At 40.2% G+C, this 18,256-nt stretch overlaps 1 protein-coding gene, 1 long non-coding RNA gene and 1 pseudogene across 3 annotated transcripts in view; 2 read left to right on the top strand and 1 right to left on the bottom strand.

The window, feature by feature from the left end:
* Galnt7 (polypeptide N-acetylgalactosaminyltransferase 7) overlaps nt 1-2,041 on the bottom strand; it is a 128,883-nt gene extending 126,842 nt beyond the window's left edge. Inside the window, exon 1 of one of the 2 annotated variants that reach the window (XM_078030988.1) lies at nt 1,837-2,041. In XM_078030988.1, coding sequence (XP_077887114.1) covers nt 1,837-1,962 — 126 coding nt within the window. In that variant the 5' untranslated portion in view covers nt 1,963-2,041. The remainder of the gene's footprint in view (nt 1-1,836) is intronic. The other variant, XM_078030987.1, reaches the window with a different exon arrangement.
* Nucleotides 2,042-2,162: 121 nt separating this feature from the next.
* LOC110598152 (uncharacterized) lies at nt 2,163-10,228 on the top strand. Its single transcript, XR_002483991.3, has 4 exons — nt 2,163-3,650; nt 7,343-7,420; nt 9,539-9,593; nt 10,009-10,228. It is a non-coding gene; the product is annotated as an uncharacterized LOC110598152 (long non-coding RNA).
* Nucleotides 10,229-12,154: 1,926 nt separating this feature from the next.
* Nucleotides 12,155-13,004, top strand: LOC101958482 (dnaJ homolog subfamily A member 1 pseudogene; annotated as a pseudogene).
* The last annotated feature ends 5,252 nt before the right edge of the window (nt 13,005-18,256 follow it).

The raw sequence follows: 18,256 nt of genomic DNA, 5'->3' as shown, positions 1-18,256 counted from the left end.
GCACTGTACCTTACTTACATATCAGCATTGATAAAATATCTCAAGAGATGGGAATGATGTTTCACCATCTCTTTAAAAAACTTCATCATCTAAACTACAGGACATTCTAAACATGGCAATTTTGTCTTCCAGAAAACGAAGACTAACATTTCTAGCACTATGTAAAAGGCCATGTGATGATTTCAAATATTTACAGACAACTGCAAATATTCAGTTATCCTTTGTCAATAAACCCTCAGCAAAATTAGAAAAAGGTCACCATCACTCACTCCATGAGAGCCGCCAATACACTGCAAAGGAAAACGACACTTTTTATCATCAACTTAGATGGGAATCCACTCCAGATAGTACAACAGGAGATTCCTCTGCAGTAAAAACTATCCAAATACTGAAATTTACAAATTAAGTCCTGACATAAACAAGGACTGATAAGGGAACCTCCCCCTAAGATTCTTACTCTTGAAAGGACTCCACAAGCCTTTTCCACTCAACATCCTAACTTTCCAGAAGGAAAGTTAATAGAAGATCACATGGATGCAATGTTGATCTTTTTTTTGCAAAAGACTCCGAAGGCTCCTCAGCCTGTCCGTGGCTCTGAACCACTGGCCGGGAGGAGGTGGGTATCCAAGTCTCAGGAGCGAGGTACTAGGTGCCTGCAACGGCTCACGGGAGGGAGGGGGCGAGTCAGGTTGGGGAACCAGAACGCTCTTGCCCCTACAACTGCTTGGTCAGTGCAGAAGCAGTGACCGCGGCCCCTTCCAAGCGGCGCGGCTCACGGTAACTAATGTTCTGAGGCTCCTAGCTAAATCCTCAAAAGCCAGGGAGTGTCAAATCTAACACCCGCGCCTTGGGCGAAAGACAAATGCGTCCCCAGCAGAGCGGCAGGGAGCTCCGCGCCCGGGCGCCACTCTGCGTCCCGCTCAGGGAGCAGGCAGGCAGCGCGGGGAGCCAGGCACCGACACAAGTTAGTTTTCCGGCCCGAGAAACACTGCTGCAGCCCGGGAAGAGGAACTGACTCCCAATCCCCGGGAAAGCACCAGCGCGCCGCAGCTCCGCAGGGGGCTGGGCTCAGCGCCGGCCGAAGGGGCGGCCGGAGGCCCCACGCACCGTTCCCCTCTGGCCGGCAGCGCGGCCCGCCCCCTGCCGCCCTTCCTCCCGCCTTCCCCCGCCCGGGCTCCGCCGCCGGACAGCGCCGCGCGCGCGCCCCCGGCGGGCGGTCGGTTGGGGACGCTCTCCGGCGTCCGGACTGGCGGGATGGATCGGGAGGAAGGCTGGTCCGGGGACCGCGGCTGCTCGGCGGCAACTCCCCGCGGCGGTGGCGGGAGGGAAGGCTGGACCGCGGGGCCTGGTCCACCGGACCGCGGTGGTGGCGGCGGTATCTCGCCTTCCTCAGGCCTGCACGCGCCACAGGCCGCAGCCTGGACCAACCCCACGTCCCTCGGCTGCGACCGCGGTATTCACGGCACCGGCGAGTTGGACGCCGAGCAGCCGCGGTCCCCCGGACCCAGCTCTCCTCCGATCCCATCCCGCAGTCCGGACGCGGAGAGCGTCCCCCGAGCCGCCGCCGCCGCCGCAGCGCGGGTGTCGGCGGCGGAGCCCGGGGCGGGGAAGCGCGGGAGGAAGGGGCGGCCAGGGGGCGGGCCGGCTGCGGCCAGAGGGGACCCGGTGCGTGGGGCTCGGCGCCCCCTTCGGCCGGCGCTGAGCCAGCACCACCTGCGGAGCTGCGGCGCCAACGCCGCGCCGCGACCCCGCCGCCCCCCGCTCCCGCCACACGCGCGCGCAAACAAAACAAGTTGCAGGTCGCAGCCGCCGGAGGGGGCCGGGCGGGTCACTCACCCTCATCCTGCTCAGCGGGCTCGGGTCGTCGGGCCGTGAGGAGAGGGAAGACCAGAGGACCACGAGCCCCAGGAAGCTTCCCACCACCAGCAAACTGCGTAAGATGAACCCAATCTTCAGCCTCATCTTCCTCCAGCGGCGAGAGACACACAGCCCGGCGCAGCCGCCGCCACAGCTCTCCCCTCCCTCCTTCCCCCTCCTCCGGCTCTCCTCCTCCTCCTCTTTCCCCCACCCCTAACGCTACGGCTGCCGCCCTCTCCGCTGTCTGCCCTCTCCTGCTCCAGCTCCGGAACTCCCCTCGGCTCTACCTTCCCCCGGGCGCTTCCCTCCGCCCCCTCCCCGCAGCCCGCCGCTCGGACCGCGCTCGCCGCCACCTCCCCCTCCCCGCAGGCGGCCTCCGCAGAGCTCCGACCGGCCGGTGTGCCTCGCTCTCTTCGTTTCCTTTTTCTCTACCTGCCCCCTTCCAGATCCGCAGTCCCCTTCTCTCCACCACCGAGCACACGAGCCCCCTTCCCAGTCCCTCCTTATTTTGTAACTAACTTAACACTTTCCCCAGGTCTGGTCCTTAGCCTTTGCCCTACAGCTCAGCTCCTTAAAGCTTCCAGATTGCCAAACTTTTATGGTAATTATGGACCGTAACTCTGCCCTTAACACCCATGCCCTCCAGGATGCCGCGGACCTGCCCGAGCCCCCCCTGATTGCAGGAAGCAAACCAGGAAGTCGGAGCTACAGCTGCCGCAGCAGCAGCTCCACGTGGCTGATTTATAGCTGGGAGGATTTTTTTTTCCATATATATATTGATCTTGCTTTTTCACACGGCTTCTAGAGGAGGTGGATTTGTAACCGAAAGGCTCAGGTGAGATGTGCAAATATCACTGAACTAGAGGAGCTCACTTGGAAAGCCAGTATTACTCTTGCCCTTGAGCTAATTAGAAGAAAGCCAATTGTCTTCTGCTAATAAGCAGTGAATCCTTGATCTTAGATTTCTACCCAGAGAAAACAGTTTCAGTTTTTAAGACAATACTTACCCCTTATTGTTTCCCTCACACCTGATTTTTGCCTCTTGATGGACTTTCCTTTTCTGTCCATGAGACCTGACGCCCTTGAAAGGATGTTGGTAATTACCAAGCCCCTTCTCAAGGAAATATTGTGCCCATATCTTCCAACAAAGATGTCCATCACTATATATCATGGAGTGTATGTTATTGCATTATTAGTGTGCCATACGCTGAAATGCCTAATTAAACAGAATGTTTAAAATTTTGTCCTTTGTTTTAGTATGGTCAAAGTATACTTTTTCATAATATTACTTCAAATCTGCAAGGGTTTTTTTGTTGTTTTGCTTTTGGGGTTTAAAACAAGTAAAACCTGGTTATTTAGTCTGCCTCAGTGATTAAACCTTGCATTTGTGCTCTCATTTTCACAGTCAGAAAGACAATCTTTTGTTATGAATAAAATCAGAAGCTTGATTTTTGCTGTTATAAACATAGCTGCTCAGTATACAAATGGAAAGTGGTACTTATGGCTAAAGCCGTTTGAATGGTTCTTTTAGAGTATTCTAGGGAGATCCTGCCATCACCACTTGCACACAGAACTGGAAATACAAATGAAAAGGCCACAAAGTTAGAAATTAATCAATGTGTATACAGTAGTAAAAGACCATATTTCTCTGAATTCTAACAATGTTTAAAAGAAACCTAACATACACCTTAAAATAAATGGCTTTTACCACATTTGCTGGGATGCAGCTTTCGAAGAGTTGACAAGTCTGTTGAGAAAGAAGATGAGAAGCTACATTCAAAGCTTAGGTCAGGGTAAGCCACTCTTAACCTTTTTTAACCGAAGGCTCTTATCTACCAAATAGTGATTATACTGCATGATATTATCAAAGGGAATAACTGAGGCCAAGTACAGAGCAGATATACAGTTAATGTAATGGATTAAGTCTTAATGTATGGGTGTAATTCTTGTTTTACAAATGCCATAGCTGTTACTGTATGACAGGGATTGTTATTTTTTGGGGGTACTTCTGGCTTGTCTAACACAGGGAAACGTTCACTGGGGAGGAAAGTAACGTCTAGAGCGTAATGGGATGAGCATAGGAGATGGTGTCTGCCAGGTTAGAAGGTCACATATGGTTGACATGATGCCTTCAGTTCAAAGATCAGCTGGGGGCTCAGAAGCAAAGTAGCCAGAAAGGAGGTGAATTCTTTGAACACCTGGTATGGGTAAGAGGTTTCATGTTTTATTTTTTCATGTAACCTTTACACAACCTGAGATTAGTATTACTGTCATTTCTAAGCTGGGATTCAAAACACGTTTTTTCACCTCAAAATTCTTGCCAGTACATACATAATTTTTGCCAAGTAATGATTATGGTTATCTTATAATATTACATAATAGTATTTATTATATAATGTTCTCAGATTGGATGCAGAAGATCAGATTTGTTTTGTTTTATTTAAATTTTTTCCCATGTCAACTCTGCTACAAAGGAATCCACTATAAGGAACTGTGTCCATCCTGCACTAACTTGAGACTCTCACCATGCCTTCCTTCTATGTGCTACACTAAGGCTGAAGGTCTAAGTTTCTCAATGTAACTCACTTGCCTTTGGGCCTTTATATAAGGAGCTGCCCCCCACCCCACCCCCGAAATATCCTGTGACACCTTACCATTAAACTTGGATATCAATTACAAAAGCTTTTCTAGACTCTCTCCCATGCCCCTTCTACTAAGGTACAGGGTTAGGTCTCTTGCTAGGGGCTTCCATTGCACCTTCTACTTCATCCCTAACGATTATCACTGTGTTGTAATTCCTGAATTGTTTTCCCACTCCCAGATTAAATTTGCAAGAATCTGGAGATTTGTCTAATTAACTATTGTATCCCTGTGCCTGGTGTGTCAAAAGAGTTTAATAAATATTTCTTGATGGAATGCTGAGTGAATAATTGGATTATGAATAAAAAACAGGAAATGAAACTTAGAAGAGGGGTGGGGACTGCTTCATTGGCTATTCTTTACCTGAAGGTTCTTCCCAGAATAAAAGTTTGGGGGTTTTGTTTAGTGTTGTGATTACTTTTTACACTGTCATCTCCATTAACTGATAGGCTGTTGTTTCCCTTTTACTCAATATCCTACTAAAAATACTCACAATTAAGAAGAAAATGATAGCTTTAAGTTGAGATTTTTTTTTTTAATCTTTTGACGGTTGGGGTTTTTTTTTTAAGGTTTATTGAAATAGGAACATTCAGCTATGGGCAATTACTGTTTATGGCCAAATTTCAATTTTAACTCTGTCTGGTTGCCAAGAATTCAGTTAAATTAGAATCAGTGACCTGTAAATTACTAGTTAAATATTCTGTTGCCTATTCTGGAAACCATTTAATCATCTCTTTTCAAAGGAGATCACCAGTGGTTGTATTTCTAAATCAAGATAATATCTTATTGTGTATAACAATTACTATTTAAATGCATATAGTTTGTAAAGAGTTTTTAATTTTGTATGGGGTTTATTTTCTATTACTACACAACAAATTATACCAAAGTTTAACACTTTGAAAGAACAAACCTTTGTTATTTAACCCTTTCGAGGTTCAGGAATCAAGGAGTGCCTTAACTGGTATTTCTGGCTCAGATTCTCTCATGAGGTTCTTGCCAGGCTGTCAGTAGAATTGCAGTCAGCTCAGCTCAGCTGGGCCTGGAGAACTGGCTTCCAAGTTCATTCACATGGCAAACAGAAAGACGTTGGTAACTCACAGGTGGTGGGTGGGACACTTCAAGGGAGGAAGGCTAGAGCTCAAGACCCACTAGCTGGTACCATGTTGGAGGCTGGGGCAACTACAACAGATGTGAATACTAATAGGCAGGGTCCATTGGGAACCATTTTGGAAGCTCAGGAACAGTGTTAGTAATTAAATATTTACATCAAAATACCTGATTTTCATTGTGAAAATTAAGTTGTCATTATAATGTGCTGAAATCTTCCAAGAAGAACCCAGATCTTAAATAATTGCTTATTTCTGATTATTTTGTCTACTGTTTTCATCCATAAAATGAAGACATTGGACAGAATGACCTTTGATATCCCTTTCAGTACTGAAATTCTGAGGATGACTATAATGTTAATATATGGTTAACACTTATGTTCTCATGTGGAATACTATGAAGTCAAACTCTGCATATATATTTTTTCCAACATAGATTACTATTTCTATTATAAGCTTAGTGGGTGATTCCTGAGTTGTACTCATCTGGAATAAAAGACTGTTGTCAAGGCTCCCATTTGATGAGGTTAATGGTTTCCTACAATGTTCTGAAGGCAAAAATGCTTATTTAAAAGCCCTCTTAGATTTCACACTGAAGAATACTACCTCTTCATAATTTGGTACTGTTTTTGGACTCCCATAATTCCGAGTGCTCTTTTGATTTAAACATTTGTTTAGGAGGAGATTGAAACAGATTGTATTTCCTACTACTCTTGTTTGAAACCTCTTAAACAGCTTCCCATTGTTCATGGAATTACACCCAAACTCCTCAATGTATTGCAAAGACTTTTATGACCTTTCATCTGCTTATCTCCATAGACTCAAAGCTGGTCAATTACCTTTTTTCCAGCTTAAACTATAGCCATGTTGATGTCTCTCTGTTTCTGGAACAGTTCAAATTCAAGCCCACACTTCTATCTCACTTCTAGGTTTTTATGCACGTTATTCCCTTTCCCAGGATTCTCAGTAGTTTCTGTACCAGTCCTTCCCCCATCTTGGCCTGTGCCAGTGCCATCAAACTCCTGATAATCTTTCAAATTTCAATTTATACATCAATTCTTTCAGATCCCTCTGATTCTCTTCAACCCCTACATCCTTGCTGAGTCCAGGATCCCTGATTCATACTCAGAACATCCCATAAGTTCTCTCAGAGTATGTCACCTCCATTAGAACAAGTTTTTTAGCATTGTGTTCCTAGGATACTGACAGTGCTTGCACAGAAGACATGCTCTATAACTTGAGTCGAGTAAATGGGGGAAAGTATGTTGATGCCTTCATTGGTTTAAGCATAGAGAAGTTTAGAAGCATCCTTTTTCAATTATGAATTAATATATCTTGAAAGGAACTAATATCTAAATTTTTGCTAAATATTTTACAGATAGGTGATTTTGCCCTGATTTGGAGGTTGGAAAAGAAGGGTACACTATTCTGCATCTTGTTTGACCAAAATGAGTACTATAATTCCTAGTGCTATAATTCCTAGCAACTGATAGCTGCTTGAAACTAACTGGTCAGTGATGGGAATATGAGTTGCCCAGAACTTCACAACCCTTAATGTAAATTAAACCCTTAATGTAAAATATTCTAGCCTATTTCTTACTAATATTGATGATCTCTTAGAGCATAACTTTAAAAAAACAGGTGAAATAGAAAGAAACTACATCAGTAAAAGAGCCAAAGAATCCATTCTTCCATATGTAAAATGAGAGATTTGACTAGACTCTAATTTCCCTTTACAGATTTCACTGAAGAAAGACTCAGGTTCTCAGCAGAATGGTTAAATGACCAGAAAGTCTTCAGAACTGAAATTTGTCAAGGTATTACTGTAAATCCTATTACAGTTTGTGCATATGAACTTCTGCATCAGTGAACAGACGGTTAGTTTCAAACAGCTGTCAGTTTATTATCACATCCCTCCAGAGATCTTGCTTATCCAGTTAAGCCCAGAACCTCACAGTGTTTAATGTGAGAATCTGATTCCTACAAGGCAAATTGGACTCTGTTTTGTTAATATTGATAATCTCTCAGCATAATTTATGCAGTGGATGGAATGGAGAGAAATGATGTCAGTAAAAGTGCCAGAGAACCCATGCTGCCATATGTAAAATGAAAGATTTGTCTGGACCACAGTGGGTGTAGCTGGATAAGCAAAATCTCTGTAGGGATATGCAGGTGTTTAGACCTAGAGAGCCGGACCAAGGAGGAAGCAATTCTCCTGTGCTTATCCAAGATGAGATGTAGAGCCTACAGAACAACCTGATAGGAACAGCATAGAAGTAGTTTATATCATCTTCATTTTCTAATTGGTTTTTGATTAGTTTAAATAAGATTTGGATTATTTTTAATAATGAACTCTATTCCTACATACCTTTTTAGATACTTCAGAGGAGATAAACAGAATTGAATATAAATAAAGAGATCTTGAGACAGACAGTCAAGAGATTGTATAGGAAGGTTATCTAGGAATTAGAGGCTCTATAGGAACTAGTTACCTGTCAATTGCAAACTTTTATTTTCCATCTATGCCATGCTGCTTCTCAGTGATGCCTGGAAATTTTTTTTTCTCTTTTTTTTTTTAAAGTTATTTCCCAATAACTGAACAGTGAACAAGTCCCTTTTTCTCTTTTATTTGAACACATGACTCTATATTAAATGAGATTAGAGAGCCACACCAGGGAATTGTGGGCCAAGAGTGCAGATCTTCAGGGGAGTTCAAAATACTGTCATTTAGATAAATGTACCTTTTGGCATATTGCAAAGAGTTTTGAAATTTGAATTTTAATTACATTTCTTTTTGGAGAGTGGTCTTTGAGGACTCAGTCTTTTGGGATGGCTTCTATTTCTCAAACCTTATAACATCATTTTTAATGAAGTGAATCCTTTCCTGTGATCTTTTATTATATATTTATAGATTTTCTAGTCAACCTGTTATTTGAGCACATTTGATGTGCTAGCCATTGTTCTTAGATGCTGGGAATATAGTAATAAAAGCAAAAATTCTTGTCCTCTTGGCATTAGCCAATAAACCAATATGTAAATTAATTATTATATATTGTCATGAAACAAAAAGTCAGTTGTGTCAAACATTTGTTCTAAAAAGTTTACAAAGAATAACTTTTATTTTAGATGGTATATTAGAAGATAAGTGTTATAGAGAGAAATAAAGCAGAAAAATGGAATATGAAATGCTGGATGAGGATGAGGGGAGGTTTCCACTTTAAGTAGCCTGAGATGTCACAGAGAAGATAACATTGAACAAAACCTGAAAGTGGTGGGAAAACAAGCCAAGTGAATATCTCAAGAGAGATGGCTCCTATCTGGCATGAAGAGCAATAGATACAAAGGTCCTAAGGCAAGAATGTCTGAGGAGAAGCAAGGACAGGGGAGCTAAGGCTGAGAAAGCGAAGGAAGAAAATTGAATCCTAGTACTCACTGTGGCTTTTATTTAGAGGTGGGAAGACACTGGACCATTTAGTGCAGAGTGGTGGCATGATCTAACATATCTGAATAGAATCACCATGGAGCAAGAAGGTGGGAAAGGAAAGGATTAAATAAATAAAAAAGACACACCTTCTGGGTTTGGTTTGGAAAGAAACAAAGAAATTTTAATAATCCAGGTGAAAGATTATGGCAGCATAGACTAAGGATTATAACAGTAGCAGTCCTTAGAATAGGCCAGAATATGGATATATTTGATTCTTTTTCAACCATTATGGTTCCAAATAATTAAGTTTATTGTTTTGCTTTTGTGCTATCTGTAAGTAGTTAAATTAATAACCTGTAAAGCAATTCTAAATGCTTTAACAACACACAGAAACTATAAACAATTACTCAATCATTTGTTTAACGTCTTTTGTTAAGATTTTCATGTATTACAATATATTTTCAAATGGAACATCCTGTATTTACAAATTATATGTCCCATGCAACAATAGTAGCACTTGAGGTGCCAGGATCAACCGCTCTGTTGAAAACAACTGAAAATACCAGGTAAAATTTTTATAATCTTTTTTTTTTTTTTTTTTTTTTTTTTTTTTAGTGGTGGTGGTGCTGGGGATTGAATTTATGCATGCAAAGCAAGCACTCTACCAACTGAGCTATATTCTGATCCCCTGTAATCTTTTAAAATGCATCCATGGGTAATGAGAAAATAAAGAATGCTAAGGTCATGGTCTCAATAAAGAAGATAAGCTGAGCACCCAAACTGGCTTTTACCTTCAGGGCTTTGACCTATCCTCAGTGTTATGGTTTGGATGTGGAATGTCCCACCAAAACACACCTGTTGAAAGCATGGTCTCCAGTGTGGCAAGGTTCAGAGATGGAGCTTTTAGGCAATGATTGGATTATGGGGGCTCTGGTCTCATCAGTACATTAATCCATTTATTGATGATTGTATGGACTACAGGGAGGTGAGATCTACTTGGAAGAAGAAGGTCACTGGGATGTGCCATGGAAGAGTTTATCTTCTCCCTGGTCCCTTGCCCTCCCACCCTCTGCTCCCCAGATGCCATGAGATAAGCAGCTTTTCTCTTTCGTGTCATCTGCCATGATATTTTTGCTCAGAACCAGCCAACCATGGACTGAAGTCTCTGAAACTATGATCCAAATAAAATTTTCCTCCTCAAGTTGTTCTTGTCATATATTTTGTTCACAGCAATGAAAACATGACTGATACACTGAGGTATCTGTGTATCGCTTTTATTCTGAGTTTATGAGTTTAAGAACAAAAAAATATGCAGAATCCCATCCATAATAGACTGCAAAACCTAGGCTTTCCAAAGAACCACATTCCCAAGTTAAAAAATAATTAATTACCCATTCCCCTTACTCTTTAAGAAGAAACTTCCCTCTACATGTGCCCACACCATCATCTAAGAAGCTAGTAATCATAAATTGGCCCTCATGCTGGTTTGTAACCAGAATTCACACTACCTGGGTGGCTAGAAAAACCTCAAAACCAAGAATGTAGTTAGAAGTGGGCCCAGACCAATAATGTCATAGGCAAATTGAAAAACAAATACAAACCTATTTGTAAAGAACCCCCTTTACCTCACATTTTGAAAAAAATATTCCATCCTTGTGGTCTCTTAAAAAAAAAAGTTGAAAATCAATGAATACCTGAGGCACAGTAAGAGCCTGCAGAAATAATAAACTACAAAATAAAATGCATAAAAAAACCTAACAGTTGTAACTGTGGAACACAGAAAATAAAATATGCTTAATACATCTTAAGAAGTGAAAAGAGAACTCTGAAAGATGAGTAAAATCAAGAAAAGACCTAATTTCCAGAAGTAAAAACTATAATTGAGATTTTTTCTAAAAAAATGAGTGGGTTAAGTTACATACTAGAATTATTATTATTGAAATGTTCTCATCTCTTGGGTTCTGGAGTTCTGGTTTTGTGTTTTTGTTTGTTTCTGTCTTTCAGGTCACTCAGTCAAAGTCTCACTAACTCTTCTACTATCTCTAAAAAAAAGGCATCCTTTGGAATTTAGAGAATTTTAGTTCTTCATCTTTTCCTCAGTACTTAATCTTTTCCTGGTTTAGCCATTCACAAGGTTTTGACTATGTTAATAATTCCCACACCTGACCCTTTAGCACAAATTGTATTCTGAACATTAGACCTACAGGGCATTGCTCACTTGGAATCTCCCTGTGGTACTTCAAAGTCAACATTTCCAGAGTGGAATTCCTGTATTATCCCACCAAATCTTCTATTCTTCCTGGGCTCTTGATTTAGCCTTTGACACTCAAAACATGAAATTTCTGAGAAATCTTCCATGGTTTCTCCTACTTTTCTCTTCCAGATCTGGTTGTTATCAAGTCAGGGCCACTCTAGCATTGATGCTTCCTTTTGCTTCTATTCCCACCGCTGAAATTCAGGATTCCTTGCAGTTTCTTTCATCACCTTCTAACCTCTCATCTCTTCAAATGCTAATTCCTCTCACTATCAGAATCATTTTTCTAAAAATATTAGTTTAATCCTATCACTACTGGAGCAAAATGTTTTAGTGGTTCACACTGAAAAGTGATAGTTCATTGCATCCTGGCAAGTATAATCTCTTCAAATAAAGCTCTACACACAGTGTTGTTGCACTGGTTGGAGTGCATCATGAAGATTATAGGTTTTCATGGACTTTTGGATAGAGAATGTTAGACACCCAGACTGATAATGGATAAGGAAAAGATGCTACAGCATCATACTGGGTAAATCCTCGATACAAAATTGTCTTAGGTTATGTTCACAGCAACCTAATCTCCTACTTTAGAAGAAGTGGCAGTTGGTGAAATCCCTTATAGTCACTCAACCAGGAACCACCAGATAGATGACTTCAAGTAAAATGAAAAAAAAAATCAAGATAAGAGTCATAGAAAAATTGCTATAGAACAATGGAATGGGGGTTTGGAAGTTTTTAAGACTTAGAGAAAGGGGAACTTTCCAGAAAGCTTGGTGGGAGGCAGGGGAACGGCGGCTGCCTGAGTTGCAGACAGTTAGGGTGCTCCTTCCCACTCCCCCACATCAGCCCCAACCTACTCACCTGCTGTAGAAAATGGTGAAATAAACCACTTATTATGATGTTTCGGGGGTCAAACCCAATGCCACCAGAAAGAATTGAAAAGACACAGAAACTGGCCTTGAAGTACCACCCTGATAAGAATCCAAATGAAGGAAAAAAAGTTTAAACAGATTTCTCAAGCTTATGAAGTTCTCTCTGATGCCAAGAAAAGGGAATTTCATGACAAAGGAGAATAGGCAATTAAGGAGGGTGGAACATGTGGTGGTTTTGGCTCCCCCATGGACATCTTTAATATGTTTTTTGGAGGAGGAGGAAGGATGCAGAGAGAAAGGAAAGGTAAAAACATGTGTCAGCTCTCAGTAATGTTAGAAGATTTATATAAAGTGCAACAAGAAAACTGGCTCTGCAAAAGAATGTGCTTTGAGACAAATGTGAAGGCCAAGGTTGGTAAGAAAGGAACAATAGAGTGCTGTCCCAACTGCCAAGGTACTGGAATGAAAATAAGAATTCATCAGATAGGATCTGGAATGGTTCAGCAAAATCAGTCTGTGTGCATGGAGTGCCAAGGCCATGGGGAACAGATCAGTCCTAAAGATAGATGAAAAATTGCAATGGAAGGAATATAGTTCAAGAGACAAAGATTCTGGAAGTTTATATTGACAAAGGCATGAAAGATGGACAGAAAATAACATTTCATGATGAAGGAGACCAAGAGTCAGGAGATATTGTGTTAGATCAGAAGGACCATGCTGTTTTTACTCGATAAGGAGACAACCTTTTCATGTGTATGGACATACAGGTGGTGGAAGCATTAGGTGGCTTCCAGAAGCCAATATCCAGAGGTACTATTAGTGTCAGACCTCTTAATGGGACAAGTGAATAACACTCAATGCAGGTATTTTATATGCAGTAGTGAATGAGTGTAGGACTATAATCATGCTCACTACTTGCTATTGTTTTTGTTTTAATATTCAATTATAGTAGTGTTTTAAAAGTTAAATGAAGAATAAACGCAAATATAAAAGCTCAAAAAATACTTAGAGAAAGAATGTAAATGAATTCAGATAGGCCAATTGCTATGACAACTCCAGATTTCAGGGGATGTTACAGTCCCTTTTACTCTGTGGTCGGTAGAGGTTCTTTTTTTTTTTTTTAATTTTTTATTTTTTTTATTGGTTGTTCACAACATTACAAAGCTCTTGACATAACATATTTCATACATTAGATTCAAGTGGGTTATGAACTCCCAATTTTACCCCAAATGCAGATTGCAGAATCACATCGGTTATACATCCACAATTTTACATAATGCCCAATTAGTAATTGTTGTATTCTGCTACCTTTCCTATCCCCTACTATCCCCCCTCCCCTCCCCTCCCTTCTTCTCTCTCTACCCCATCTACTGTAATTCATTTCTCTGCTTGTTTATTTTCCCATTCCCCTCACAACCTCTTATATGTAATTTTGTATAGCAATGAGGGTCTCCCTTCATTTCCATGCAATTTCCCTTTTCTCTCCCTTTCCCTCCCATCTCATGACTCTGTTAAATGTTAGTCTTTTCTTCCTGCTCTTCCTCCTTGCTCTGTTCATAGTTGCTCTCAATATATCAAAGAAGACATTTGGTATTTGTTTTTTAGGGATTGACTAGCTTCACTAAGCATAATCTGCTCTAGTGCCATCCATTTCCCTGCAAATTCTATGATTTTGTCATTTTTTATTGCTGCATAGTACTCCATTGTGTATAGATGCCACATTTTTTTTATCCATTCATCTATTGAAGGGCATCTGGGTTAACAGCATGGTACTGGTACCAAAACAGGCGAGTGGACCAATGGTATAGAATAGAGGACACAGAGACTAATCCACAAAGTTACAACTATCTTATATTTGATAAAGGGGCTAAAAGCATGCAATGGAGGAAGGATAGCATCTTCAACAAATGGTGTTGGGAAAACTGGAAATCCATATGCAAAAAAATGAAACTGAATCCCTTCCTCTCGCCATGCACAAAAGTTAACTCTAAATGGATCAAGGAGCTTGATATCAAATCAGAGACTCTGCGTCTGATAGAAGAAAAAGTTGGCTCCGATCTACATATTGTGGGGTCGGGCTCCAAATTCCTTAATAGGACACCCATAGCACAAGAGTTAATAACAAGAATCAACAAATGGGACTTACTTAAACTAAAAAGTTTTTTCTCAGCAAGAGAAACAATAAGAGAGGTAAATAGGGAGCCTACATCCTGGGAACAAATTTTTACTCCTCACACTTCAGATAGAGCCCTAATATCCAGAATATACAAAGAACTCAAAAAATTAGACAATAAGATAACAAATAACCCAATCAACAAATGGGCCAAGGATCTGAACAGACACTTCTCAGAGGAGGACATACAATCAATCAACAAGTACATGAAAAAATGCTCACCATCTCTAGCATTCAGAGAAATGCAAATCAAAACCACCCTAAGATACCATCTCACTCCAGTAAGATTGGCAGCCACTATGAAGTCAAACAACAACAAGTGCTGGCGAGGATGTGGAGAAAAGGGTACTCTTGTACATTGCTGGTGGGACTGCAAATTGGTGCGGCCAATTTGGAAAGCAGTTTGGAGATTCCTGGGAAAGCTGGGAATGGAACCACCATTTGACCCTGCTATTGCCCTTCTCGGACTATTCCCTGAAGACCTTAAAAGAGCATGCTACAGGGATGCTGCCATATCGATGTTCATAGCGGTTGAGGTTCTTTAGAAGGGATTTACATTAGTCAATGTCATGTCACTGTAATAAAATACCTAACGTGAGAAACTTATGAAGTAAAGAAAGTTTCATTTTGACTTACAATTCTAGATGTTCAAAAGTCCAAGATCCAGTGGCCACATCAGTTTGGGCCTCTGGAAAGGGCATCAGGGTTTGGCAGGAGTGTATATTGAAGTAAGTAATCACGACTCAAGGCAGGAAGCAGAAAGAGACTTGAGAAGAGACTAGGATCTCATCATCTCTTTGGGGGAATACCCACCTCCCCTACATGACCTCAGGACCCCTACTGGGTCTTACCTCTTCAGGATCTAAGTACCTTCCAATACCACCACCACAGGTGCCACACCTTTATATATGGAGCTTTGGGGGGACATTGGTCCAAACCATAGCAAGACCCTTTCCATTTGGTGAATCTACCACCTTCAGGAGTTACAGTCCTCCCCTGGATTCTTTGTCTCTGGCTGGCTCTTGAAGGGGAAAAGAGCACATGCAGGCTCACTGGGAAGAGCTGGGCCTGGAGGCCAGGACCATCCCTTCTATCCCATTTTTTTTTAATATATTCTTTACTTGTTCTGAAGGCCTTTGACACATCATATACAAATTCATTCACCTGGTTGTACCTTGTACATGATATAGTTACACAGGTCATGTAATCATATATGCACATAGGGTAATAATGTCCAATTCATTCTACTATTGTTCCTACTCCCTTGCCCCCTCCTCTTCCTTCACTCCCCTCTGTCTAGTCCAGAGTATCTCTATTCTTCCCCCTCCCATTGTTGTGAATAGGCATCGGCATATCAAAGAAAACATCCGGCCTTTGGTTCTTTAGGATTGGCTTATTTCATTTAGCATAATATCCCCCAGTTCCATTCATTTACTGGCAAATGCCATAATTTCATTCCTTAAGGCTGAGTAATAACCCACCATGTATGTATATCACAGTTTCTTTATCCATTCATCTGTTGAAGGGCACCTAGGTTGATTCTACAGTTTAGCTATTTTGAATTGAGCTGATATAAACACTGATGTGGCTGCATCACTGTAGGATGCTGTTTTTAAGTCCTTTGTCATCCCAGTTTTTTTTTGACCAGAGCTCAACCATATGTCTATTGGCAGGTGAGTAGTTAAGACAGTATATTTTGTCCTTCAGATTATATTTTGAAAAATAGATAACACTGTGTGAAAATGGAAAGAATAAAATATTAAATGGAGAAAAGGTGTGATATAAAATTAAATGTAGTCAAGTACTAACTCTGTTAATAAAAGAATTCTATATATTTTCTTTCAAAAATGACTATAGAGAAAATAATCATTTGCATTTTAATCTATATCTGAACAGTGAGGTTGCTGAGATTCCTCTTGACATAATTTTTTCTGTATTATCTATATATTTTTAAATTATTTTATAGTTGTAGATGGAGATGTGGTGCTGAGGATTGAACCCAATGCCTCACACATGCTAGGCAAGCACTCTGCCACTGAGCTACAGCCCCAGACCCTGTATTATCTATATTATTAGCAATGAAACTGTTACTTTTTAAAATAAACATTACCCAGAATTTTTTAAAGAAAGACAATGGAGTGACTTTAAAAGATTTTTATAGAGTTCACAAAACTTACCTGTCACAGGACCCCATGCACAGTAAAGCTTAATAAATATTCATTGATTGATCAATGTATTATTGAATAGAATAATTAAGTGTAAAAAGCCTAAGAACACAATGTTAATAATGAGTTATTTCCATAGACACTTTTCAAAATGTGGTAACGGGTAAACCAAATAACCACATTTTCTTTAAATTACCTTAATTTCAGTTTTATTTTTATTTTTTATTGGCCTTAATTTCAATTTTAAAACACTGTAATCATTCTGTATTTGTGATACCAATACTAGTGAGTTAACAGTGATAGTGTTTTCTGAACTTTGTTTATCATAGTACTATTTATACCATTTTTCAGTCATACCTGGAATTGCAATACACCATTATTTTATTATTTTTATTTAAATTACTATTAATCAAATTTTAGCTTTGTTCTAAACAAAGATACCAGTAAAATTGCAGGAATATAATATTGTTTTCTATACATATTAAATATGTAATTGTCAAAATTAAAAATATTTGTGTTTTTGCACTCTCCTGATCATCTTTTTACCCCCAAGTTTACCACCCTTAGGGAGTAACTGACTTATAATGTGTTGTATTTGCCTATTTAATGTCTTAGGTTCAAGCTTCTTTGTGTTTGGGGACCATGAACAACATATGTTTTGCTTAGTTGGCATCTCATTTGTTTTATTTTTGAAGTGCTGAGGCTCAAACCCAGGACCTCATCCATGAGAGGTAACCACCCTATCACTGAGCTACACCCCATCCCACTGGCATCTGGTTTTATGATTTATGATCTAGTTTCATGATATATGTTTCTACATAGGTACCAAAAATTAAATGATTTAATAGATGGTGTATAGGGTGACCTTTTTTTTTTACATGCCATTTGTTTTATTTGTTGTTTGTTTTTTTTTTAACAATGAATACTGTATTTCTCCATGCCAACCATTTTCAGTGGATGTCTATTGATATGATGTAGAATATTTCAATGGCAAAACTTCATAAGTTGGATCATACATGGAGCATTTTTAAAGTCCAGAATTCTTTGCTTTGTACATAGCTCAGATGAGTCATGATAGTCATGATAGAGAAGTAACTGTTCTTTCTTGAGATCATATTCCTGTTCCAAGAGAAGACAGTTGACCAAAGTAAAGAAAAAGAGGCCAATCATTAATTTTAGACTTGGATGAAGGTTTCTTTTTGGATGATAAACAAAGAAAAGGCAAGCTTTAAGTCTTGAAACACTTTAAAAGCAGAGGAAATTCTAGAATCTGTCTGGGGAAACCCTTAGGATAGAGATCTGTTTGGGGTGATTTACGGGTTGTCTGAAAGTATGAATGTGGTTTCGAGGTTATTTCCGGCTTTGTGGTTTTTATGATTAAGTCACTAATTTTTTTAAGGTTAAGTTAAGAGAGGAATGGGAGCCAAGCAGGACAGGGTGAAGTCAGCAATATAATAATTGAGACACATAATGAAGTAGTTATTAAACCCAATGACTTAATTAGTTACATTAGATAGATTAAGACAGAAAATGTGTAAGATTTTTTTTTCCTGTGTTTTAAAAGCAAATAAAACTCTTTAGCTCAAATTCCACTTACAAAGTCTTTGGAGCATCTCATAAAACAAGAGCTAACCAATGAACATTAGCATTCATTTTGGAGCACAGGCTTTTTTTGTAGTAAGTATTTTCTTGAATACTGATGACCATAAACACATTGGCTGAATTATTTATTGTTTTTACTAATGAGGTGTGACTGAGTTTCTAG

The sequence above is a fragment of the Ictidomys tridecemlineatus genome, chromosome 14 (assembly GCF_052094955.1).
Source record: "Ictidomys tridecemlineatus isolate mIctTri1 chromosome 14, mIctTri1.hap1, whole genome shotgun sequence".
Lineage (NCBI taxonomy): Eukaryota > Metazoa > Chordata > Mammalia > Rodentia > Sciuridae > Ictidomys > Ictidomys tridecemlineatus.
Note: the sequence above shows the minus strand (reverse complement) of the source record. Positions and strands in the feature narration are given on the sequence as shown.